Source organism: Larimichthys crocea, chromosome VIII, assembly GCF_000972845.2.
Source record: "Larimichthys crocea isolate SSNF chromosome VIII, L_crocea_2.0, whole genome shotgun sequence".
Classification (NCBI taxonomy): Eukaryota; Metazoa; Chordata; class Actinopteri; family Sciaenidae; genus Larimichthys; species Larimichthys crocea.
The window spans coordinates 6,965,072-6,983,552 of NC_040018.1; the positions used below are offsets into that span (position 1 = coordinate 6,965,072).

The 18,481-nt window shown below is 43.0% G+C and overlaps 1 protein-coding gene across 9 annotated transcripts in view; it reads right to left on the bottom strand.

Annotated features, from left to right (window-relative positions):
• ppip5k1a (diphosphoinositol pentakisphosphate kinase 1a) overlaps window positions 1-17,781 on the bottom strand; it is a 31,235-nt gene extending 13,454 nt beyond the window's left edge. For 4 of the 9 annotated variants that reach the window (XM_027281123.1, XM_027281122.1, XM_010741274.3 and 1 more), the window contains exons 1-24: window positions 17,656-17,781; window positions 10,924-11,470; window positions 9,506-9,701; window positions 9,321-9,411; window positions 9,106-9,191; window positions 8,426-8,580; window positions 7,684-7,785; window positions 6,631-6,792; window positions 6,417-6,538; window positions 6,228-6,329; window positions 5,436-5,522; window positions 5,268-5,343; window positions 5,040-5,149; window positions 4,332-4,417; window positions 4,110-4,235; window positions 3,723-3,844; window positions 2,687-2,869; window positions 2,326-2,467; window positions 2,010-2,233; window positions 1,790-1,917; window positions 1,555-1,669; window positions 1,348-1,455; window positions 255-371; window positions 22-162 (exon numbers count right to left, since the gene is read on the bottom strand). In XM_027281123.1, the coding sequence (XP_027136924.1) occupies window positions 22-162; window positions 255-371; window positions 1,348-1,455; window positions 1,555-1,669; window positions 1,790-1,917; window positions 2,010-2,233; window positions 2,326-2,467; window positions 2,687-2,869; window positions 3,723-3,844; window positions 4,110-4,235; window positions 4,332-4,417; window positions 5,040-5,149; window positions 5,268-5,343; window positions 5,436-5,522; window positions 6,228-6,329; window positions 6,417-6,538; window positions 6,631-6,792; window positions 7,684-7,785; window positions 8,426-8,580; window positions 9,106-9,191; window positions 9,321-9,411; window positions 9,506-9,701; window positions 10,924-11,067 (2,925 nt within the window). In that variant the 5' untranslated portion in view covers window positions 11,068-11,470; window positions 17,656-17,781. Of the gene's footprint in view, window positions 1-21; window positions 163-242; window positions 372-1,347; window positions 1,456-1,554; window positions 1,670-1,789; window positions 1,918-2,009; window positions 2,234-2,325; window positions 2,468-2,686; window positions 2,870-3,722; window positions 3,845-4,109; window positions 4,236-4,331; window positions 4,418-5,039; window positions 5,168-5,267; window positions 5,344-5,435; window positions 5,523-6,227; window positions 6,330-6,416; window positions 6,539-6,630; window positions 6,793-7,683; window positions 7,786-8,425; window positions 8,581-9,105; window positions 9,192-9,320; window positions 9,412-9,505; window positions 9,702-10,923; window positions 11,471-17,655 lie in introns of all 9 variants that reach the window. The other 5 variants (XM_027281121.1, XM_027281120.1, XM_027281116.1 and 2 more) reach the window with 3 other exon arrangements.
• Between the last annotated feature and the right edge of the window lie 700 nt (window positions 17,782-18,481).

An 18,481-nucleotide genomic window follows, 5' to 3' on the forward strand; every position in this document is an offset into this window, starting at 1 on the left:
GACTAAAGTAGTCTGCATCACCTCCATGGATCCAGTCTTATGATTGCGTATAAGTGGGGACCTCCTCTGAATGGTGATCGGCTCGGACAGCGGGACGGCACGGTCGGTCTCGTCTCGTGAGAGGTCCTCCAGGCTGCCAGGGTCAGTCTGTTTCTGCCCGTTCTGAGTGAGCACATACACATACACATGCTGCACGCCTGCACAACAAACACGAGGCGGAAAATGCTCGGACGTGATACTACCTGTCGTGCTACCTCTGCAGAAGCCGGCCTGAAGCCGAAGCCGGTCGGTGCGTTCTCCTCCTCCTCGACACCTTTGACACCGGGGCTGAAGTGGAGCTCTACGTGGAAGCGTTCCTCCGAGGTGAGGTCCTGTAGGGGGAGTAAAGGGGCGGTTACTTTCTTTATTATGCTGTATGCTTTCTTTATTATTTTTTCTTATTATTTATTTGTTACATTTTGCTTAAAAACAAGTGCTTTACCTGAACAAAATGCTCTAAAGCACAAATCTGGCCAAGCACTGGACGACATGTTTCTGGTACTTTCAGTAATCAGTGATATTTTGGTTGGTGTCTTAAACATATTGTGGTTAAATACTATGTACCAGGTACTTAAAAATCTCAGATTATCTCTGCAGAGTCGAGGTGTGACCGCTCTGAAACTGAGACACAAACAGCCATAGTCTCGAGGCACTGTTCCGTGTTCCAGTGTGTGTTTTATAAATATACAGACGTGCTCACACACACGAAACAGAAAACCAAGATTAGTGTCGAACTGTTTGTTGACTGAAGTCAGGTTTGTCTGTGGAAACATGTCAAATGACAGGAGAGCACCAAGAGACAAAAACTGACTGGAAAGCGAGTCTTTATATATGTTATACTCAATAACATTACAGGATGTGAGCATGTTACTCAGTCCATTTGAGCAGCTGTTAACAAGCACAACTTTAGGAATGATCAACAGATTAAAGTCGATGGAGCATTACTGACATTTGTGTTTTTACATGATGAGTTTGTTTCATTTATTTTGGTTTACCTAGTTAGTATAGGTCCTGAGCAAGTTCAGCATTACTAAGCATAATATATTTAATTATTACGTGAAGTTCATTTAAAGTTAATCTACCTCATAGTGTTCTTGATATTTCAAACTGCGACTTTTCTCATTCACTCCCATCCCCCCGAAAAGGCGAGCAATCAAACAATCAAAGTATCATTGAGCCACAGGTAACCAGGAAGGTTTCATTATGTTTTATACACAGCTAGATGTGCTATCAGGATGCCAAAAGCGGCTGTACATAACCCAAAAAATCTAAATAAAAAAAAAATAGACAAACCAACATAAACACTACCTTATTGTTGTCCTCATACAGCATGATGACAATCTGAGTCATGTAGTTGAGTTCAGAGACAGCACTGAGGTAATCCATGGCACGCTTCCACTGCTGGTCCTTCTCCTCCTGTCTCGCGCACACACACGCACACACAAAACCTCAGTTTCACCTACCCCCATGTGAGAAACAGTCAGAGTTCTGTAGGATTAGTGTTTGCTTGCTTACATCGAGCAAGCCTCCGTAGCGGAAAATGCTGAGCAGGGAGTGGACATGACTCTCACTGGTGAAATATAAACGCGTCCTGACGTGGCGCCCAGGAGACATCACTCCGCGGGAGTACCTGCCGAACAAGACGCCACTGTTTCGAGATGCTCCAAAATACTCAGTTCAAAACACTCTGCATCACGTCTTTCCATCTAAAACAGCCTTGAATTACATTAAAGTTAGTTCTGGGACTCACAGAGGGTGCAGTTTGTTGACAGACTCGTCCTCATGGGTCCTCTGCAGGTCAAGCTGGATCTTTCTGACCAGCGGGAGGCAGTAGGCGTACGCTATGTCCAATTTCTCCACTTTATTTATGCCATACTCCTGCAAAAACACAGAAAAATCCATTCGTAAAACACAAACTCTGAAGTCCTGAAGAGATGTTAGCACCCCTGCCTCCCCTCCAGCTCACTCACCTGTGGGATGACAATATCCGCCAAAGCTCGAGACAGTCTGAACAATTCCAGTGTGTCCTCCAGGCCCAGAGTAGCATTGTGGATGACGTCGTACTTCACGCAGTCGTAAATGTCTGGAATTTTACTGATGTCGTAGCGGCCGTTCTTCATGCGGAAGTCTCTCTCGAGTTTGGACCAGCGTTGCAGCATCAGCTCCAGTGTCTCACTGTGGTACAGCTGCAGGTCTGGTGAGAGGCGAGAAGATTCATTGAACTGAATATAAAGCAATATAAAGCCTAAAAATTGTGAGATCATTCTGAAGAAGGATCTTGCTTACCAGCTGACTTGGGGTCCTCCATCCGTTTGCGGATCTGGGAGGTGAGGCTCTGAATGAGGGCGTAGACACGGTCACATGTGCCCACTGGGTTCTGGACTATCTTCATTGAATTTACCAAAGAGGCACTGCAGGTCGGTGCCAGCTGTCACACACACACACACACACAAAAAAACAAAGGTAAACTTTTGACTGCGTTTGAAAAAAAAGTAAATCTTAATACACATGAACGTAACTTGTCTATAAATTACTGTACTTATACTGTAGCTGGTAAGACTCTAAAACCAGCTGCATAAAAAGCTCAAACAAGTCTACTGATTTACAAAAAGTCTTTCTCAATCTTGTTTGTTTGTTAGCTAATCACCCTGTCAAAGTCTTCGTCGGTGAAGTCTCTGTCCTTCTGCAGGATCTCGTGCAGTCGGGCCTTGACGCGGTGTTGGCAGCTGCTCAGTGAGTCGCTGTCGTTGTCCAGCAGTCCATTCATGTTGGCGCTCTTCACCATCTGGACCAGGATGGGTGTCAGCTCGCCCTCCAGAGCCAGCAAACCCTGCTCACACAGACACCACAACAACAAAATGAAGTGTTAATCTCTGACCCAAAGTGATAATTAGACAATTTGATGAGCGGGAGCTGTTTTATTGAGGGCAAGGACACTAAACATCATGACAGTTTCCCACCTATCAATTTAAATATATGATATTTTGTATTTATCTAAAGTTGTTCTAGTTCTATAAAGATAAAGATTGACCTCAGGTAAATGAAATCACTGCTTATTGATACTGATAAACACAGTTCAAAGCTTTCACTGACCACAGGTTACACTAATACAAACCCCAGTAATATAAAGTAATATGCTGTATATATAGTAATAAAGTAATAGAACACACACATTATTATACTGCAGGAACTATGTCAAGTAACTTGTTATCACTTCGGCGCTTGGCTGAGTTAATCAGCGGTTGTTGAGGCCAGCAGAGAAAAACAGCATATACAGTCAGAATAATTTGACTCGAGGGACGACAAAGATGCGGAGAGGCTGGGACCGAGGAGGCGTCAAGCGGGAGAAGAGTGAGGGGGAGGTCGGGCATCAGAGATGCAGCGACAGCATGTAGAGGAACTGTTTATATCTTAACTGAAATAAATAGTTATTTTGATTGAATGAAAGTCACTGGTTGTTGGTTGTTCTGAGACTTATATGAGACACTGTTTTGGTCAACTCTGAATAAAGCGTGTATCACAAGTTAAAAATAAAATGAAGTGTTTATTGTATTGTGTGTGTGTGTGTGTATTGCATTATATGGATATTGTAACTCGTCCAACACTGATGGTGACGCAGAGCAACAGAAAAAAAGACATTTCTATCTTGTATGGCACTCTTAGAATATCAGAACAGAGCGAACCTTAGCGAAGGCTGCAGCCGTCATCTGCACTCTGCCTTCGTCAGACGCATAAATCTTCAGGTCATGTCTGTAAGTGCTGTGTAAGCGCAGTAACCCGCAGCCTGGAAAGCCAGCATAGTCTCCTACAAAAACACATTATTCATCAGACAGACACAGATCATGCTGGTAGAAAATGTTATGTTCAATGCCCTTTGCCTTCAGATTCTGCATTCATATACAGATATGTTTATAGAGATTAGAACTTAAGTTTATTTTCCTTTAACCAGGTGCCTATTCATCCGTTTCCACAACAACATTACTGATATAATCCTCGAAGTACAAGTGGTAGTTTTTTCTTTTTTTTTTATTACAGCTAGAGCAAAGTAGGAAGACCCTGTCTTGTCTCACCTTGTCCTCCGGGGTACATACAGCGAAAGGCCCTTCCCAGCTCCTCCGCCTGAACTCTGCCAGCAGGAGTCAGCTCTCCTCCCCACTTCAGCACCAGCAGCAGAGACGGGCCTTCCTTACGTGTGTCTGAAAATCAAATCCAGAACACCACAAGTTGAGAGTCACAGAACAAACTGTACTGTTTTGAGCAGGAGGTGAAATAGTCTCTTGATTTGTTCCCACCTTCTTCCTCGCTCGAGGTTTTGGGCTGCCCATGGGGCAGGTAAGTTAGTTGCACTTTTCTGTTTATCCCCGAGAAGTGGCCGTACCTTTATCAGCAAGAAAAAGAAACAAATTAGGATTCAGTAAAAGTTATTCATGGATAAACATGGCTGTATGCTGCCTTCAATATCTGATAACAAACTGCAGACGGGGGTTACTAATGTGACGTAGTGTTGACTGCTGTAGAAACAGGACCCGGACATGCGGTTCCATTCTAGTAAGCCCTTATCAAAACACGATCATCTGTTATACACACCGTGAAGATAAATATCTGTAGTGTTTAGAAGAATACATGAGTGGTGTTTGGTTGCCTTCTTTTCTGTCTCTGTGTGTTTACAGGACATACACTGCAGCAGCGACAGCCACGGCGCATCAAATGCTTTTGGGAAATTGTGTCTGGCAGATGGTGACCTTTAACAAACTCGTTTGTCATGAGCATGGGAGGAAGCCAAAGACAAACTTAGAAAAACACTCTGCTAACCACTTTTAGGATGCACAACAGGAAGTTCGGAAAGCAAGGCTGTGCATAAACATGCAAACTAAGTTAAATATCCTTTTTTCAGTCTATCCTGGTTTAACACAATTTTCTGAAATGACCTAGAAATTAATTAAACAGCTGAGATCGGGGAGTAGTCGTTAATAAAGTGACCCAGTTTCCTTGTAACTCACATTTCCAGAACAGTCTTCAGTTGCTCCAGTTTGGACTTCTTCTCTTCTATCTCGCAGTCATTGTGCTGTCCCAGTTCTGCCAACAACTGCCGTGTGATGTCCAGCACCTCCTGTTGAGGTTCAGAGATCTTTCAGCGATTTACACAAAGTTAATCACACACGGGCTGGAAGAGAAACGAGAGTTTGTTAAAAGCGTTGTGACGGTGCTTTTTTCAGACATATCGTTACCTGCAGTTGTTTTGGCTTCTTCAGCTTTAGTTTCCCCGTTTTGTATCCTCCATATTTCTCAAATAGATCAAAGAACCTGGACGGATCAGAGACAAACTTCTGATTAATCTAAAGGGTTTATTAAGTCTTTGCAGTAAAAAGAGAAAGGCGATAACAGAGGTGACCTACATGGGGTTGCGAACTTCCATCTTCATCTTCTGTTTTGGTGTTCTGTCTCCATGACGGATGACGGCGATGACACAGCGTAATTCCATCCTGAAGAGTACAAGAGAGCAAACAAACAAAAATCACATAAACAGACTCTTCTTCTATCAATCGACACCGAGCATAACCTTTTTGTAAGAGGACAAGAATTTAACATGAATGCATGTGTACAACAGTTGTCCTGGCAGACAAAACATCAACAGGTACAAAAGCTTTACAGCTTACAGGCTGTTCAACTTGAAATAAATAGCACTTCACTAAAATAAAGAGAGTTCATAATATTTGTGTCTGCAGAGCACACGTTAGGTAATGTCCACCTAACGGTGCTTACACTCCTTTAGGTGGTTTACAGCATGTCACCTTGTCTCAGACTGTGAATGTCCAGGTACGGCTGGTGACCTCATTTAAATCAATTAGAATAATATGCATGGTAATAATCAAAATGGAAACTGATTGTCAACCAGCTTTATGTCACTACAATGTGGGCAGTATATTCAAATGAACCATGTTTAACCTCCTTCTGCACCCAGAGCTCGCTGCGGATTTGTCAGCAAAAGTCTCTAGGGCTGTTTAAACTACAGATTGTACTTCCAATTATAGGATGGGCAGTTGGGCAGGGAGAGGGGCGAAAAGTGTTTTGCTGGAATTAGACATTCTGGGATAATTGGGGATGAATTGGGGCGTATGGTCACCACAGGTGCTGCCCCATGTGCACTAATGTACTAACAGAAGAATTTGACTAGAGTTGTGACTCACATGGTCCCTGAAGTAGTAGGAACAATGGGGATGTCCTCTGCCTCAGTAGGGATAGACCAAGGGATCTGAAACTGAGGGGCCAACTCGCGCATCACAATGTTCCTGAGGAGCCACGAAGAGACACAAAGTGAGTCAACAGATCTGAAGGAGAAAAGAATCGAACACACGAAAAATAAACAAACAGCGTACCCGAGGATCTTGGCACAGTCGTCATAGTACTTCATCGAGTTCTTCACAAAGCTGAAACCGTTGACATCACACACATAAGAGTGTCCATTGGCTCGGAGGAGATCGAAGCCACACACAGTTTGCTGCAGTGACAGGAGGAGATGCAACAACATTAGCAATGCACCTCCACAACAAAGGAACAGGTGAACTAGGACAAACCAGACTGTCTGCTCACCTTGAATGCGAGGCAGACCTTACGGGCCACCAGTTTCTCCATGGCTGAGAGCATGACGGGGTAGCGGACCTCCTTCCCCTCGCTGTCTCTCTCCACCTTCCCGTCCAAGGCAGGGGACTTTCGAGCCTCGGCATGAGCATAGTCTGGACCCACAGTGTACACCTGATGTCACATGAAACACAGACCACGACCAATCAAAATTATAACCCTGTATGGGTTATAATTAGAGTTGCACGATACCCACGGTATACACGGTACCCCACGGTGCCAAATCATAACCGTCGCTACTATACTAGAAATTTTACACGACGGTACTACCGTGGATTACTATACTACCGGTGCCAGTCTCCGCTACATAGCGGCCGCCTCTGCTCTCCTCCCGGCTTCTCACTGCATGCTACTCCTTTGTAAACAAACCAACATGGAACCGCAACCGAACTACACAGCTGCTGAATGATTGGCTGTTTGCCTGTTACTGGTGACGTCCAGGGATATGATAGGCTGTTTCCGCACGCTGGGTCCGCCCGTCTGTTAGCTGATTGGCTGTTCGTGTGTTTCTGCCGGCAAGAACAAACTCCGAGAAGACAGCTCCGCTTTCATAGAAACTCGCTTCAAAACAAACAACAAGCTAAAGTTCTGTCTCGCACAGACACGAGACAACACACTCACCATGGCAGAAGCACCGGGCCCGAGCAGCGACTCTGCCGTGGTGTCTTCGTCAGTGGCAACACTAATTTTGCTTAAAAAACAAACGTTGTTGTTTCAAACTAACTTGTACAAATACATTGCAGTTTATAATAATAATAATAATTTAAAAAAAGGCCGCAGTGTCGCGATAATACCCGGAACCGCGATACTTTGTCTGGTATAGTATCGTGGTTACTCATTTTAGTATCGTGACAACTCTAGTTATAATGGGTTATGTTATGTGGCTCTAAATACAACTATAATCATGAACCTCAAGAATCATTACCATGGAGAAGAGGCCAGTCAGGGCTGTAGCAAATTCAATAGTTTGTTTCAAGGCGTCCCTGAATACTGTCCATACTCTACCTTAACATCAGTTCCATCTGTTGGCATGAACTCTTCATAGATGTAAGAGCCCGTCTTCCTCACGCTGCTCTCTGGCGAGTACACACTGCTCCGGCTCCCGATCTACACAAATCACACAGAGTGAAAAATGTTGATGGTTTTGAAAACACTGCCCTTTTTTTAAAATTTATTAAAACCGAGCCACTAGTGCAACGCTGCACTCTGAATACTCTCCAGAACATCCATCACAGTCTCAAAGGCTGCAGCTCCTTGTTTGACAACAGCGGGTCTGATTTATGATAATGCTCTCCCCTTGGCAGAGCGTTACACTCATGTACCATTACGAGAGAAGCTTCTAAGTGGTGCAGGTTATTGCCTGCAGTTTTAGCCTGTGCAGTTGATTAACCATTATTACTAAACAGATAAAAGGAAGGTGTACGTTGAAAATGTCAAGACCGAGCGAGTGCCTGGAACACTTTTCCAAATATAACACGAGTGCTGTTACTTTAGCCTCACGAGTGCACTCATGAGGCTAACAGCAAATTCAGATCAAAGCCCAACAAGTGAAAACTATAAATTAGAGTGACGAGAGGCATTCATGTGTCACTGTAACTCATTTTCTGGGCACGAGCAACCAGTAGTGACAACCAAGCAATAGTTTAATAGTTGTAGACAGTTTTATTTTTTGTTGCCAGTTTCATCCCATTTCGCCTTGATAATCTGAAGTAATTTTGGATTTATAGACTAAAAGAAAAGCAAGGACCTTTCTGAAGAGTCGCTGGCTGCCACCACCAGCGGAGGTGGGGTAGTAGATGTAGACATTGTGGTCCTCAGCGCAGACGGGCTTCTCAACAAAAGGCTTCTGGAATATCTCTCCATTCACCTCCACGTGGTCCTCTCCTTCCACCAGGTTACACTCTGAAACACACACACACACATACACACATACACAAAATGTTTCTATGTGCCAGGAAACCCCTCCTTCATTCCTCCCTTATTATATACACCAATGACACCCTGAGAGTTTACTCTTGAGCCCTGTGAAGCAGCTCTGCACTCTGAACCATGTGACGTTTGCTGGATGTTACAAAAACGTTGTAAAGGCAGGGACATAAAACACATGATCGCTCATCACTCCCCGGGTACCGTCTTCACGTCACTGTGTAAAAACAGGATTTGAATGACAGAGCCCATCATATCATAGCGCTCAACTATGGTACACTTGCGACTGCTTCACATTTGATACTATATTTATCCTCAAGTTGAAATAAAACCAATGCAGTCTCAAAATGTATACCCTCGGGGACAGAGCTTTCTCAGGAGGATTACATGAAAACAGTCAGATCTGTGTTTTTTTCATGTGATGTTACTTATAGTAGAGTAAAAAAAGATGCATGACTCAATAACTGCAGTGAATTATTACTAATGAGCTGGCAGACTGACCGTCTGGTTTATCTGGGTCACGGTTCAGCACAGCATAGCGGGGCAGATCTATCCCCTCCTCCTGCAGGATGCGATACACCTCTCTCCTGTTAAAGAAAACATAAAATAACATTAATACATGAGCTATGGTTATTGTACTATCAAGTCTTATGTTACTTTGCATGCATAATTCCAACCAGTGCTGGAAGATATATATTTAGGATATGTTGAGGTACCTGTCCTGTATATAATACTGCATGTTCAGGTCATTGATGAGCAGAGGGTTTCTCAGTTTGGCATAACTCACTGCCTTATCCAGCGGGAATCCTGGTTCACACGCAGAGAAATGATTCGACAGGATAAAATAACAAGTTCAGAGACAGTGCACAGCATATGTAACATGAATGTGTGTGTGTTGTACCCTTAGAGTGGAAGGAGATGAGGCAGTCACACAGAGGCCATTTGTCCACGGGCTCGTTGAGGATGACGTCCTCTGGGAAGATGACCACAGTGATGTACTCGAACCTGCACAGCCTCTCCAGGATCTGGGTCATTGGCTTTGACTTGGACTTTTTCATCATGCAGCAGATCCCCACCACGATCTGTCGCTCCGGGGGCTGAACAAAGGGAGAGGAGGGCAACATTTCAGTGAAGCAGGACAGAACAATGGCAGCTTTGTCTGAAGAACCTCATAGCGAAAAACTGAAATGTTATATTAATAGACTCAGACCGATTGCTCCTCTAAGAAATTTCCACATGACTTGAGCTGTGTTCTGTTTGTAGATCTAGCTACTATCCAACTGACTAATTCACCAAAGCAATGACAGTATGTGACCACGACAACAACCACGTGATTCAGGGTGTGTAAACATTCGGCGTGACCTGGTTTCTCTGTTACACTCCGAATGTTCAAATACAAAGTTGATGACAACAAGAAGGAGTGACATTATGTGGTCCCTGTCAAAAACACTACACACATTAACTGTTGAGCTCTTTTGGGAAAACTAGTTTGAGAAATCCTTTTTAATAATCTCGTTCATCGAAGCTTTCACCCAAAAAGTTATCATGGCTGCACAATGCTGACTAAAAGCCCTCGACGGATGACTCATCTTCGATGATACCATTCAAGTGATCCAGCTAGCAGCAACAGCTAAAGGAAATGAGGCTGGAAACAGTAAAAATACATGATACCAAGGTCTCATTAAGCAGTGAGAAAATAAACATTCATAACCGTTTAAGAAAAAAAAGCTCATTTAGCTGTTCAGACCATCGAGGACCGTGCTTACTCATGACATCTCCCTCTGGATTACAAGCAGGGAAGCTAAGCGATTGGATTCTCTCTCTTCTCTCTGAACAGATTGCAGGATTGCTGTGGACGGGGCAGCAGCAGCAAATTGAATTTTAGCCTCCTAAAAATAAATTCAAGTTCAAGTGTACGCTATATTTAGAATATTTTCACTGCTTTGCCGTGAGACAGGGAACTCAAGCCGACTTCCACACTCTCTTCAAAGCCAGAATATTGTCACATCTACTGCAAGTCTAGGATTAGGATTAGGATTTATTTGATGTGTTTTATAATGAGTTAACAAAGCAATTAAGATATTCCTAGTTCGGTCAAAGATATAAACTTGAATTCTGAAGGTGTATGATTGTATTTTTATGTTGAAAACAGGTGTAAAATGATCTTGTAACTGAACACAGCAAACATGCACTTGCATACTTTTTGTAATAAAAGTCCAAACACACCCTAAATGACATAGTGAGCAGCCTGTTGTGGATTTGGGTTTCCAGAAATAGATTATAATAAACAGGTTATGTAGTTAGACATAAATCTCCCACCGAGTCTGTGTCTTCGTCGTCCTCATATAGCTCCATGTCTGTCCTCATGCTGTCTTCCAGGACCTCGCTCTCATCGTCCTCGCAGCCCACGAAGAATCTGGGAGCGCCACGCCGGCTCTCGCCCGGGCTGTTGGGCTCTGACATCACAGTCCCCCGCGGCAGCCCTCAGCGTCCCACCGCGCCATCGTACACCAACACACCGCCAGAGTGGGAGGGCGCGAGGGCCTCGGGAGAGGGACGGGTCCACTCTGCCTGGGCTGGATGGCAGCAGAGCTGGTAGATGTCTCTCTGTCTGTCTGTCTGTGTGTGTGTGTCAGGAGGAGCAGAGTGAGAGCGAGCGAGCGACGCTCAAACGTAAAAAGGTAATGTGGAAAATGATGGCACTCGTCAGTCCTCTGCAATGACGTCGTTACTCGAGTTCCTCATTCTTCATTCAACAAATTCACATCTCATATGACTGGCTTGGGTTTCTTTGGAGTCTTGGAGGCTGCAGCTCCAATTATCTAATGACAGTCCTCTCCTCCATTTTGACGCAAGACAGACAGTCCTGCAAGGAAACAAAGAAAACATTACACATGGTGTTGAGTTATATTCATAGGCAGGCTCACTGCACTACAGCCGTATTAGGCTAGAAAACAGACTGTACACTGTCAAGTGTCAAGGCTGACTGTGAAAGCAGACCGGTTCTAGAAACTCCCTCACAGATCGAAGTTTTAGATATACCAAGATTGAAGCCAACCAATCACAAAAAACGTATTTATATGCACGGCAATAACTTCCCATAAGACCCCGTCTGTGGAAACACATGGACATGAGGATGTGATGCATTGGGGTTGTAGTAAACTGAACTTTGATGTTTATTGTGGAGAGAGAGAGTCGTATCTATGTAAATTCAGACATAGGAAATATTTCAACAGATTCAGCGTGTCTGCACCGTTGCTGTGTTTCTCTGCTGAGCGTGTGCGATCAGTCGAGCGTGCAGGAGGGAAGAGCAAGGAGAGATCTCGTGTGAGATCGGGTGTTGACAACTTGGCAACTTTCTCGATAGATTTAATGACTTCAAACCCTCAAATCAGGTTTCCATTATCGATTAATCTGCTGATTATTTTCCCGATTAATTGATGAACTTGTAAATGTCTTAACAAAGAATGTCCAGAGTAGGGTTGCAAAATGACGGGATTTTTTTTTATATTTTTGCATAATCTTGAATGAAACAACCAGATTTCATGCAAGTACACTTGATTAAGTTTACATTACTCCCAATTAATTCCCAATAATTTCCATAATTCCCAAAATTCCTGAGCTTCCCATAGAAAGTTTCCATGGAAAAAGGCCCTTTGCAACCCTAGTCCAGAGTCTGAGATGATGCATCTAAAAAGGTATCGTTTTGTCTAACCAACAGCCCAAAACTCAAAGTATTGCATGCAGTATCTGATCAAAAACGATTGAGATCCAGCAGAATTCAAATGAATCAAGAGAGTCACTAATTGATTCTACATTGATAAAACCACTTCAGAGCTCATCCTTGTTTGAGGGTGTCCAATGTTTTTTTTCCCAACACGGTCTTATTACGCGGAGCAGTATGGGTAATTTTGGGTCTTTCATCTGCACAGTAAAAACCACGTCTGTTCCGGCCGATATACATCACTTTAAGCACAAATACGCCATGTGCTTGAGCAATAATTACCTCTAGCACTTACTCTACTGTTACACATTTAACCCTGACGCTGCAGTCTGCTGCTGCAAAGCAGCAGGGCACTGGCTCTGATCTGGATTGCCGTCACCACTAAACATTAAGCCAGCCGTGGAGACGGGAGAGGCGGCGGACCGCATGTCATACTGCAGACAAACCAAAACTGCTCATTACTCTCTGGCACGCTATAAGACACCCGTCTGAACAACATCTTCAGCCATCAGGCACAGTCAGTCAAGGGTCGAGGCTGATTATGTGCTGATTTATTAGCATGAGCAGCCCTGAAGGGGTCCAAATGAAATGATACACAAAAACACTAGTGTTCAAAGCCTTGGGGACCTCAGACTGAGGGAACACAAACAAGCTCCCTCTGCAGGATTTGCTTGTTCAGTTGAAGGTCTGTGACCTAAAAGAGGCAGTACTTGGCTAATCTTCCCAGGATTCACAGACACCAATGAAGCATGTGTGCAACAAGCTTTGGTGCTTTTCAAGCTTTGGAGCTTTGGTGCTTTTCTTTGTCTATGATGGTGAATAGAGTTGTGGACTATTCGGTATTTGTTTATTGGATAGGTGTTCTGTTTTCTGATATCTGCACACATAACTACACCTCTAAATGCACACAACTGCTACAGACACACACATGCAATGATTTTTTCCACAAAAGCAAGTAAGCCGCATGTGGATAAGGATGCAACAATTATAGATTTGGATGGTACGATTATAGTCTTAATGAAAATCAACTAGGGATGCACCAAAAATTCGGCCACCGAAAATTTTCGGACGAAAATGGCCCAAAAGTGCATTTTCAGTTTTCGGTTAAGTGGCCGAATAGTAGGGCCGAATAGTGGTATGACACAATTGATGCAATGAAACAAAGTACGCAGTGATCTGGCCAGGGTTGCTGATTCTTTTCCTCATTCACACACAATAAACCCACGATGCAGGATATAAGAAAAACACAGGCAAGAAATACATCATACACTGCTCTTTAGCGGAGCTATATACTTCTCTCTAAACTACGGCGTCACACATGCGAGGCGCGTTCAATGACCGTCGGAATGACTATGATGCGTTCATAAACGTGGGAAAAATGGTAATTCACCGGAAATATAATAAAACTAGATAGTATTTCTTTCAAGAAAAACAGTGATTATAACAACATGGGCTTTCTAACAGTATAAATGAAATAATAACTATACTAACTGGAAATTCTACTGGAATATTTGAAGGATATTAAATAAACATTTACTGTCTTTGAAAAAACATGTCTACAAATTTATTCTAGGCTATTTATGCAATAGTAAAAAAAAAAAAAATAGTGAAAAATTTAACAACCGCATTTCATTTTCGGTTTCGGACGAAAATTTTCATTTCAGTGCATCACCAAAAATCAACTGTAGGTGGCAGCTGAGCCTTTATGATGTTTTAAACCGTGGTCACTTATACATCCCTACATGTGGCATCTGGAAGCTGCAGACCGCTGGCCACCCTGACAGGTGGGCAGGTCCGGTTTTAGCTATGGGCAATGTGGGCGACCGCCAGGGTGCAGTCTCCGTGAGGCCGCACGAGCGCGTGCTGTTCGCCTAGGGCGCAAATGTAGCCACGTGACGTGGGTGACGTAACTGCAGAGTTGTGTGTGGTGGTCCGCTTTCAACATTCACGTGTGTAGATCATTCACAGTTTGTTTTGAGTTTTGTGAGCCTGCTGCGTTGTTATGTACCGACTTCATTTGCATAAAGTCGAGGGAGAGTTGTGTTCATGCAAATTCAGATATAACCGTCATAAAAGATCTCCCGCTCTCCGTAGAAAATGCACAGAATCCCTCAACAGATCCAGCGCGTCTGCACCATAAACTGTGTTTCTCTGCAGAGCTACGTGATCAGTAGAGCGTGCAGCTCTCGATCACAGAAAGGTCGAAATTGGGGAAGTCACATTGTAGCACCTGGGACACAAAGATAGTGTCTGGGACAATTATAGGATATTTGTTACAACTAAAATGATTACGGTTATGGGTCATGATATACAATCTCCTATGTTCTATAGGATTATAGCTCTTGGTGTGGTGTGCAGGGATGTTTGAGTCTCTTGGGTGTTTCTATATAAGTTTGCTGAAGCTTGTAAATATTTAAATAGTTTGTTTGATCTTCTCCTTCCCTTTGTGTGTTTATTGTGAAGAAATCTACACTGTCCCTGTTTGTTCTCATGTATTTATTGATCACACTGTTGAGAAATAAATGAGAAATAGGAGCAAAATAAATTATGAAACCTGACTGTAAACACGAGTTAATCCTGCACTCAAAATGTTTAACCTGCCTGCTGTGAGCATACAGAATTTCATCCTTAGTCCCATTTTGGCAGCAAGTTCGGCAAGTTGATTTAAAATAAACTTGTTCCCTGACTAAGTGGATTAGTTTCAGAGCTTGAGCGTAACAGTTAATCTCTTCTATCACACCTGCTTACTCCGTCTACACGGCGAGGCCACAGCTCCCACTGAGACCAGGGAGGTCACGTCCACTTTGCTTTTCATGAGACTCCGGGTGCAGTTTACATGCTGTCGTGGGGTGAAACGTTGTATCCTCATTATATAACTTATGACTTCATCCTTTAATCTGAGAAGCTGGAACCAGAACACGGTTGACGGTTATTTTGCTTAAAAAAAATGACAATCAACTAGCAAAACTGTTGCCAAAGTTGGAGCTACGGCCGGACAGTAACAGCAGTTTCCTAAAAGCTGATATGATAATATAGCTGCACCTTTCTCACATTGTCTCATACATGTAATCACTGCCTCAGCCTCACTCTGCCATTCACAAACAACCCTTTATCCTCAATTTCTATTTCATTTTCTCATCTAACGAACTCCCACCTCTACTCAACCTTGAACCAGATGACTCAGACTCCTTGCCGGGGCAGGCTCAGACGCCTCCTGCAGAGCGCCGTGCCAGGATCTGCTCTGGCCTTGAGCTGTGGAGCCCGAGCCTTGTTTCAAATCATTTTTCATCTCACTCATAGACGCCACAGACACGTTCACTTGATGTTTATACAGGAGAAAAAGCTTCGAGCATATTTCACCTGGTGGTTAGGGTGCGAGGGCGGGAACTTTTGATTTCAAATGTCCACGTTAGCATTTAGTGACGTGGTTTCCTCCCTTCATCTCTTCCTCTTGGTTCAAACATGACAGAGAAACTACAAGTGTCTTGTAGTGTCTTCTACTGTTGAGAAGTTTGAGTCTTTTAACTGAATCGGATCACTTACTCTCGGACGGTAAACTAAACTAATCTTTGGCCGACGTAAACGTGACAAATGAACGAAAGACTGATCCGTATGAACGAACCGCTGTGCGTACTGCTCCTCACACAGCCTGAACGGCCTGTCACGTGACTAACGATACCGTAATGAACGTACTGCTCCTCACACAGCCTGTACCATGAGCCTTTTTATGACCTTGAGTGTTTTTTGTGATGTTTCCTGTTTTATTATTTTGTAGCTCCATGTTTTCTTTTGGATGGTTTTTTATAAGTTTATATAAATTGGTAGTGTTTCCACTATACTTGACTAGCTTTTTACAAATCCCATGTTTTGCTGTTGTCTCGCTTTCTCCTTGATAATACAGCCACACGGCGCTCCTCTTCCTCTCTGCCATTCTTCTGTTGTATTTTTTTCTAGTCAATAGGCACACACTGTGTGTGCTGATGAACCTGAGCCGGAAACTTGCTTGTTTGTTTGTTTGCTTTGCGCGTCTAAGTCACGCAACATCTAAACACAAGAGGGTGGAGGGGGAGCAAAGTGTGCCTGCACTGCGCTGACACAGGAGCGGCGAGTCCGGCGACCTGGCCGTTTCTTCTTTGCCGAAACCGCAGCATTGCAAACAAGCGCGGAACTTAAAGTAAAGAATCGATCTCACCAGGCTAGTATCGATATTTGGATCGATCTTCCCACCACTAGCTTGAACCAAGAGGGAGAGGTGAAGGGTTTTCAGTCGGTGTAATCTGGAACTTAACCACTAGATTCCACTAAACTCTACACATACACACACACACACACACAGACACACACACGGGACCTTTAAATATGAGGTATTTCTAAAAATCCTGACACTGGATCTGGTTGCCAGGGCAACAATGTATGTGTATGTATGTGTTTATGTATGTTATGTATGTATGTATGTGGTGTGTGGTGTGGGTGTATATATACACACATACACATATATACAACACACACACAACACACACACCACACATATATATATATTATTATATATATGTATGTGTGTGTATATATGTGTGTGTATGTATGTATGTATGTATGTTGTATATGTATGTGTGTGATATATATATATATAGATATAATAATAATATATATATATATATATATATATATATATATAATATATGTGTTTGTGTGGGTGTGTGTGGTGTGTGTATATGTATGTGTGTGTGTATGTATATATATATATATATATATATATATATATATAATATATATATATATATATATATAATATATATACATACACACACACACACACCAGACACATATATATTTATATATATATAATATATATATATATATAGATAGAAAAGCACTTGATGTTCCAGTTGTTAAACGGGCCGTTAAACTGAATATAACCGGACAGTAACGACGCTTTAACGTTACTCTACACGGGACAGTACAGATTAGCGGTTGTTGTTGTTGTTGCCGTTACATCGTTACATCGTTACATCGTTACTCGTAGGTTAATGGATGTCACAGCACGAAGACGACTTTTTTTTTTTTTTTTGAAGCGTTAACTGATTGAATCCATCGATTTAATAATGATTATAGCATCGTTATCGGTTCAAAAATCAAACGGACAAACTGCCGAGCTAATGTTAGCATCCTGCTAGCTCCCCCTCCGGCTGGTCCTGGCGATGTAAACAAGCCTCCCTCCCTCTCTGCCATTTTGTCCGCTTTCAAAGCAAACCGCACACGTCCTGTGCGCCTCGGTAACGTCAGCTCGTACAGCTGGAAGCGTGTGGTCGGTTTGTTTCTGAACTCACAGTGTGAAGGTTGCAGCGCTGCCATCTTCAGCTTCCTCTCCCTCTCTCTTGACAGTTTGCATGTGAAACCAATCTTTTTTTCCAGGGTGTTCAAAGTCTAAATCAACCAATGGGAAAGGAGAACGACTCCGTGGAGGCGTGACACTAAAATCACGGGCCAATCAGCAACGACCTGAAGACCCCAGCCGCAGTATAAAAGCCTGAAGAGAGGAGCGGCCTCTAGCGGTCAGAACTGGGAACAGCTGTTTTCATGGAAATGCGTCATCACTATAACGCAGATGGGACAAATCTGATACATGATGACTAGTGATGGGAAGTTCGAGTTCTTTTTAGGGAGTCAGATCATTTGACTCGCCAAGAAGAGTCGGCTCTTTCAGCTCCCAAAATGGCTCTTCATTTTTATCACTTATACCTTTAATAATTCAGCCAGATTTAGCGCTGGTTTGACTTATGATTTGTATGTGTACACATATATCGTGTGATGGGAAGTTCGAGTTCTTTTTAGGGAGTCAGATCATTTGACTCGCCAAGAAGAGTCGGCTCTTTCAGCTCCCAAAATGGCTCTTCATTTTTACCACTTATACCTTTAATAATTCAGCCAGATTTAGCGCTGGTTTGACTTATGATTTGTACGTGTAAACATATATCGTGTGATGGGAAGTTCGAGTTCTTTTTAGGGAGTCAGATCATTTGACTCACCAAGAAGAGTCGGCTCAACTGGGAATTTTTTTTTTCACTCAATTTTTTTTAATTTTATTTACATGCATTTTTAACCCCAAACACATATACAGTACAAGTACAAGGCTCGTAGACATGCAAATGTGGG